General features: G+C 33.0%; 1 protein-coding gene across 1 annotated transcript; it reads right to left on the bottom strand.

The window, feature by feature from the left end:
• Positions 1-4615: 4615 nt before the first annotated feature.
• Positions 4616-7852, bottom strand: APG3 (Peptide chain release factor 1). Its single transcript, XM_079050645.1, has 14 exons — positions 7656-7852; positions 7492-7548; positions 6811-6891; positions 6678-6735; positions 6494-6597; positions 6368-6419; positions 6226-6275; positions 6034-6099; positions 5784-5948; positions 5582-5654; positions 5299-5431; positions 5106-5211; positions 4920-5003; positions 4616-4832 (listed from the first exon to the last, which is right to left on the bottom strand). The coding sequence occupies exons 1-14, from the start codon at positions 7812-7814 to the stop codon at positions 4758-4760; spliced, it is 1263 nt and encodes a 420-aa protein (XP_078906771.1). The 5' UTR covers positions 7815-7852; the 3' UTR covers positions 4616-4757.
• Positions 7853-8077: the final 225 nt, after the last annotated feature.

Raw genomic sequence — 8077 nt, 5'->3', positions numbered from 1 at the left:
ATTATTTGTAACATCAACAATCAACATTGCTCTGCATTAATTGGATAGTTTCTGATAAGAACAATGCTATGCAGATGGACCCTTGGAATTTATAAATGATTTTCTCCATCAACTTTTACTTAAAACAAGCTCATACAATTTTATCAATCTTTCGAGTGAAAGGACAAAAGATGTCTATCTATGGAGTTAACTGAATTTTGTGAAGCATTTTACATAGTTTTTTATTGGAAAACTACTGTTAACTAATCTTAAAAGTTCATACTTCGTTAGAATGTGATATTTCTTTACTCATGGTTGCTCTGCTTGTCCTCCATCAACCCCAACTCCCATCTTTTGATTTTTTTTTAGCTCACAAACTGTCTGTTTGATGGATGTTTGGAATAATTTCTGTATGTAATCAAGATCATGAACTCCGACCACTAAACCTTTCAATTTGATTTCTTACAGCTTTGTTGCTGTGACTCCTTTTTAAGATGAATCTGGTTATGACTTCTGATTGATTCTTGTTCTTACTTGTTTAATTATTTGTAACATCAACAATCAACATTGCTCTGCATTAATTGGATAGTTTCTGATAAGAACAATGCTATGCAGATGGACCCTTGGAATTTATAAATGATTTTCTCCATCAACTTTTACTTAAAACAAGCTCATACAATTTTATCAATCTTTCGAGTGAAAGGACAAAAGATGTCTATCTATGGAGTTAACTGAATTTTGTGAAGCATTTTACATAGTTTTTTATTGGAAAACTACTGTTAACTAATCTTAAAAGTTCATACTTCGTTAGAATGTGATATTTCTTTACTCATGGTTGCTCTGCTTGTCCTCCATCAACCCCAACTCCCATCTTTTGATTTTTTTTTAGCTCACAAACTGTCTGTTTGATGGATGTTTGGAATAATTTCTGTATGTAATCAAGATCATGAACTCCGACCACTAAACCTTTCAATTTGATTTCTTACAGCTTTGTTGCTGTGACTCCTTTTTAAGATGAATCTGGTTATGACTTCTGATTGATTCTTGTTCTTACTTGTTTAATTATTTGTAACATCAACAATCAACATTGCTCTGCATTAATTGGATAGTTTCTGATAAGAACAATGCTATGCAGATGGACCCTTGGAATTTATAAATGATTTTCTCCATCAACTTTTACTTAAAACAAGCTCATACAATTTTATCAATCTTTCGAGTGAAAGGACAAAAGATGTCTATCTATGGAGTTAACTGAATTTTGTGAAGCATTTTACATAGTTTTTTATTGGAAAACTACTGTTAACTAATCTTAAAAGTTCATACTTCGTTAGAATGTGATATTTCTTTACTCATGGTTGCTCTGCTTGTCCTCCATCAACCCCAACTCCCATCTTTTGATTTTTTTTTAGCTCACAAACTGTCTGTTTGATGGATGTTTGGAATAATTTCTGTATGTAATCAAGATCATGAACTCCGACCACTAAACCTTTCAATTTGATTTCTTACAGCTTTGTTGCTGTGACTCCTTTTTAAGATGAATCTGGTTATGACTTCTGATTGATTCTTGTTCTTACTTGTTTAATTATTTGTAACATCAACAATCAACATTGCTCTGCATTAATTGGATAGTTTCTGATAAGAACAATGCTATGCAGATGGACCCTTGGAATTTATAAATGATTTTCTCCATCAACTTTTACTTAAAACAAGCTCATACAATTTTATCAATCTTTCGAGTGAAAGGACAAAAGATGTCTATCTATGGAGTTAACTGAATTTTGTGAAGCATTTTACATAGTTTTTTATTGGAAAACTACTGTTAACTAATCTTAAAAGTTCATACTTCGTTAGAATGTGATATTTCTTTACTCATGGTTGCTCTGCTTGTCCTCCATCAACCCCAACTCCCATCTTTTGATTTTTTTTTAGCTCACAAACTGTCTGTTTGATGGATGTTTGGAATAATTTCTGTATGTAATCAAGATCATGAACTCCGACCACTAAACCTTTCAATTTGATTTCTTACAGCTTTGTTGCTGTGACTCCTTTTTAAGATGAATCTGGTTATGACTTCTGATTGATTCTTGTTCTTACTTGTTTAATTATTTGTAACATCAACAATCAACATTGCTCTGCATTAATTGGATAGTTTCTGATAAGAACAATGCTATGCAGATGGACCCTTGGAATTTATAAATGATTTTCTCCATCAACTTTTACTTAAAACAAGCTCATACAATTTTATCAATCTTTCGAGTGAAAGGACAAAAGATGTCTATCTATGGAGTTAACTGAATTTTGTGAAGCATTTTACATAGTTTTTTATTGGAAAACTACTGTTAACTAATCTTAAAAGTTCATACTTCGTTAGAATGTGATATTTCTTTACTCATGGTTGCTCTGCTTGTCCTCCATCAACCCCAACTCCCATCTTTTGATTTTTTTTTAGCTCACAAACTGTCTGTTTGATGGATGTTTGGAATAATTTCTGTATGTAATCAAGATCATGAACTCCGACCACTAAACCTTTCAATTTGATTTCTTACAGCTTTGTTGCTGTGACTCCTTTTTAAGATGAATCTGGTTATGACTTCTGATTGATTCTTGTTCTTACTTGTTTAATTATTTGTAACATCAACAATCAACATTGCTCTGCATTAATTGGATAGTTTCTGATAAGAACAATGCTATGCAGATGGACCCTTGGAATTTATAAATGATTTTCTCCATCAACTTTTACTTAAAACAAGCTCATACAATTTTATCAATCTTTCGAGTGAAAGGACAAAAGATGTCTATCTATGGAGTTAACTGAATTTTGTGAAGCATTTTACATAGTTTTTTATTGGAAAACTACTGTTAACTAATCTTAAAAGTTCATACTTCGTTAGAATGTGATATTTCTTTACTCATGGTTGCTCTGCTTGTCCTCCATCAACCCCAACTCCCATCTTTTGATTTTTTTTTAGCTCACAAACTGTCTGTTTGATGGATGTTTGGAATAATTTCTGTATGTAATCAAGATCATGAACTCCGACCACTAAACCTTTCAATTTGATTTCTTACAGCTTTGTTGCTGTGACTCCTTTTTAAGATGAATCTGGTTATGACTTCTGATTGATTCTTGTTCTTACTTGTTTAATTATTTGTAACATCAACAATCAACATTGCTCTGCATTAATTGGATAGTTTCTGATAAGAACAATGCTATGCAGATGGACCCTTGGAATTTATAAATGATTTTCTCCATCAACTTTTACTTAAAACAAGCTCATACAATTTTATCAATCTTTCGAGTGAAAGGACAAAAGATGTCTATCTATGGAGTTAACTGAATTTTGTGAAGCATTTTACATAGTTTTTTATTGGAAAACTACTGTTAACTAATCTTAAAAGTTCATACTTCGTTAGAATGTGATATTTCTTTACTCATGGTTGCTCTGCTTGTCCTCCATCAACCCCAACTCCCATCTTTTGATTTTTTTTTAGCTCACAAACTGTCTGTTTGATGGATGTTTGGAATAATTTCTGTATGTAATCAAGATCATGAACTCCGACCACTAAACCTTTCAATTTGATTTCTTACAGCTTTGTTGCTGTGACTCCTTTTTAAGATGAATCTGGTTATGACTTCTGATTGATTCTTGTTCTTACTTGTTTAATTATTTGTAACATCAACAATCAACATTGCTCTGCATTAATTGGATAGTTTCTGATAAGAACAATGCTATACAGATGGACCCTTGGAATTTATAAATGATTTTCTCCATCAACTTTTACTTAAAACAAGCTCATACAATTTTATCAATCTTTCGAGTGAAAGGACAAAAGATGTCTATCTATGGAGTTAACTGAATTTTGTGAAGCATTTTACATAGTTTTTTATTGGAAAACTACTGTTAACTAATCTTAAAAGTTCATACTTCGTTAGAATGTGATATTTTTCTAATCCTTGTAGTTTCTCAAAGTTGGTTGCCATTAATTATAGTTTAGTGTTTTACTGCTGCCATATGGAATGGAATGTTGCTGCTTTTTCTGAAGTTGTCAAAGTTGGCCTCCTGCTTCTATTTCATATAAGATGTCTCAGAATTCGTTGCCTTCTGAAACATATAGACATATTCAAACCTAAGTGTACCCCATCTTAAAAGAGTCAAAAGCTCAAAAGTTCGTGCAATGTCAAATATGTTGTTTTTAAACTTCAAAATCCTTAGGGTAAGAAAAAATTGTAATATTTTTGTCAAAAAGATTATTACAAATGATTAAAGATAAATAGCTATATTATATGTAAGAAAACAAATAGACCAAAATACAAGAGCATGCCGTTCTCCTTTTCATCATTGTAGATGTATAAACACAGTTTTAGCAATACAGTATAAAATTAAAAGGTGTTTATCAGCTTATTATAGCATTTTGCCACCGTATTATATACTAATCATAAACTAATCGAGACACTTCTTTTTTATAAACTCTATTTTGCTACCGTGTAAACTGCTAATAAACACTTTCACCAAAAAGTGTTTTTTTTTTTTTTTTTTGAAAACACAAACCCAAACACCCCTAAATCCTTGGTATCCGTCTGGTTTTTAGCAGGATTGCAAATATGTTGAGTTTGGATCCAGCTTTTTGAGGACCAATATGAGTTTGTAACTGGAGTTTTTAAGAACTCAATCTATAGATATGTTTAAAAAAAAAAACAGATTAAGTGGTACAAAAACGTATTCTACTTTTACATGAAACAAAGAGACATAATTTGGATTTGCTTAACCAAAAAATGGAAGTCAGTGGGTGGTTGTAGCTCCTACTGAATCCGCAAGCTCTTCCAGTAATTCCCTTTGCTCCATAGAAATACAAGACTGCACTCACCCAACCACAACAACACAACAAAACATAAATAAATTATTATTTTGAAAGTGGAAATTAATTTAAAGTGAGTGGCTTACCTGAATCGCAGTCTCAATGTCACCATCAAGAAATGAGGTGAGCTCGAAGTTCATCTTCAATCTGTGATCAGTAACCCGATTGTCCTATTTAAGGAATAAAGATTTCTTAAGACTACAACAACTTGTGTGTCATTTTCAAAAAAAAAAAATATTAAAAGAAATTGAATTCTAATATAATAATAATACCTTGTAGTTGTATGTGCGGATCTTTTCTGACCGTGCACCACTACCAACCTGAGATTTTCTTTCATTTCTTTGAGACTCCTGTTGTTCCTTTAGTTTGATGTCATACCTTCAATCAAAATTCAAAAGAAAAAAAAAATCATGGATTATTATATATATTTATAATTGGATTATTATTATTATTATAATTTCTTACAGTTTTGCTCTTAACATTTGAAGCGCCCGGTTTTTATTTTTAAGTTGACTCCTTTCTTCTGTGCAAAAGATTCTGATTCCAGTTGGCTTGTGGAAAAGATCCACTGCTGTTTCAACCTTATTCACATTCTGACCTGCAAAGTAAAATCAAAAATTACATGACTCAACCAAAATAGCAACCTACTTTTTGCTTCTTCTTATTATTATTATTATTATTATGTTTGTTGATTTAATAATAATAATAATAATAATAATAATAATAATAATAATAATAATAATAATACCTCCAGCACCACCAGACCTTGCAGTTGTAAGTTCAATTTCTTTTGGATCAATTACCACATCCACCTCTTCAGCCTGAAACCACATAGTATAATATAACTCACTGATTATATATATATATATATATATATATATATATATATATATATATATATATTATAAAAGCTGATGTGGCACTGGCACAATCATGAATCTAGTATCTACCTCTGGCATGATGGCCACAGTGGCGGTTGATGTGTGAATACGACCTTGGGCTTCTGTTTGAGGAACACGCTGAACCCTATGGACACCTGATTCATATTTCAGTTTACTATATACACGTGCACCTTTCACTTCCATCACATACGTCTTGAATCCTCCTCTTTCAGCCTTATTATTATTATCATTATATTAATCAAAACACTTCCATCTCAAACTTATAAAATGTAAAAGAATATGTATGTATGTATTATACCTCGGAGCATGAAAGTGGGGTGTATTTCAATGAGTTTCGTTCACTGTACCTCTGGTACATACGAACCTATATTATTATATGAATTATATTCATAAGTTAGCATGCATAAGCAATTAAGCATAACCCAAAATGCCCAAAAAACACATCTCTCATCTGACCCATGTTTTAGTTATGTTTCTATGCAGTACCTACAAGGTCAGCAGCCCACAGTCCAGCCTCTTCGCCACCTGTACCAGCCCTGACTGCAAAATAACAACACTCATCTATTACTTCAACATTTTACATAACCTAGACCTACACCTACTTATATAAATTTGCTAAATAACACACCTACCTTCAAGCAATATGTTCCTAGAATCCAAAGGATCACTTGGAATCAACAGCATCTATCACAAGAGACCAAGTATCCATCAACACTACAACAACTAATCAAAATCAAATTCAGACAATTTAAGACAACCTTAAGTTTCTCCTCAAACAACTTAAGCTGCTCAGATAAAGATTCAATTTCAGAAGCTATCATCTCAGCCATCTCTTCATCTACGTCGGCATCTTTTGACAAAACTGACAAAAACAAGGTAACCACTTGGCAAACAGATCCAACTCATGGAAACCATAAACAGGGACAACATAGTGAACCAAACCTTTCGACTCTTCAAGCTGTTTCTCACACTCCTTGAATCCTTTGTATGTTGCTACAACCTACAAGTTCAAAGCATTTGACAATCTTATTGCTCCTGGTTGAAAGAAGAGCTGTTTGGGTGTGCTTCACATTACCTCATTGAGTTCAGACATAGATTGTGCCAGCTTTTGGTACTCACTAGGATTTGAAACCACATTCGGATCTGCTAGCTTAACCTATGTCAAGATTGTCATTAACATAAATATAATGAGGGGCATGAAATTTTTACAGAAAAATACTTCTTTTAGTCAAAATATAGATAATAATAACAATCTAGAAATGTCAAAATAAGTATGTGCAGACTGTTTCCAACAGCTTTTGTTGTACTAGAAACAATATCATTTATCTATATTTGCACCAAGGTTTCCTCTACTTTTGACTCTTGTACACCTACTGCCCATTACAGATTAATAAATACCTATTACTCGACAGCCTTTGGTATGAGTAGCTTGTCTATTACTGCTCATAAAAGCCATTAAAAAAATCGGGACCCTCCTGCTACACATTAATAACATCATGAATCTATTCTCAGGGATTCTGAAGAGACTCATTTTGACATTCATTCAAGTTGACAGCTAGCTCTCTTTAAAAGTATTTCTCCATTCTTTTTCTGGTGGATTTCTTCTTATCAATTTGCCTTCTATTTCTCAGCATTGTTGTGCTTAAACAACTGACAACGCAATCACTTCTGCCCTAATTCCCGGTAGAATATACATAAACATATGATACTTTGACACACAGATGAACGGAATGATAACATAGAATTAGTGAATTACCGATAGTTCTTTCCAAGTTTTCTCAGCTGATTCGAGTTTCTTCAGAAGATAAGGCTCCTAAAATCACCACAGAAAACACAAATATCAATACCATAGACCAAATAATCAACAAACCCCTATCTTCTGCCTCTAAAAAGAAATATCAAGCAAAATTCCAACTTTACCGCCATGCAAACGATTCTCGTAAGAGGTTTCTGATATCGCAAAGGCCGAACGGATAAGAACTTTTGCGGTAGCTCGAAACGTGGGCAAAATTGTGATGAAATTGAAGAGATGCTTCGAGTCGTGGTCATTTGGATATTCATGGCTAACAGAAACACCATTACTGGACACAGAGCTCTCTTGTGAGCCGTCAGTGGCTTTGAACGGATAAAGTGAGCTCCTGGCCGGATCTAGTACGGATAAAACTTGGATCCGAACCCGGTATCAGTTATGGGCCGTCGCATACTACTTCGCTTGGACTATGGGTCCTGTAGCCTGTAGCCTATTCATCGTGTAGTTGTTATTCTTTTGCATAATCGCATTACAACTTACAAGTGAAGACTTGATTTTGATAAGTTCACTAATTTCTTGTCATTTTAAGAAT

The sequence above is a fragment of the Lactuca virosa genome, chromosome 5 (genome assembly GCF_052849685.1).
Source record: "Lactuca virosa cultivar CGN04683 chromosome 5, Lactuca_virosa_CGN04683_v6, whole genome shotgun sequence".
NCBI lineage: Eukaryota > Viridiplantae > Streptophyta > Magnoliopsida > Asterales > Asteraceae > Lactuca > Lactuca virosa.
The sequence above is the reverse complement of the archived record's forward strand: the minus strand, read 5'-3'. Positions and strand labels throughout refer to the sequence as shown.

Coding starts and splice junctions, on each gene's coding strand:
- APG3 (XM_079050645.1), bottom strand. CDS start 7,814: ATGGTGTTTCTGTTAGCCATGAATATCCAAATGACCACGACTCGAAGC. Junction 7,549..7,655: donor CGAGAATCGTTTGCATGGCG/GTAAAGTTGGAA, acceptor TGGTGATTTTAG/GAGCCTTATCTTCTGAAGAA. Junction 6,736..6,810: donor CTATGTCTGAACTCAATGAG/GTAATGTGAAGC, acceptor TTGAACTTGTAG/GTTGTAGCAACATACAAAGG.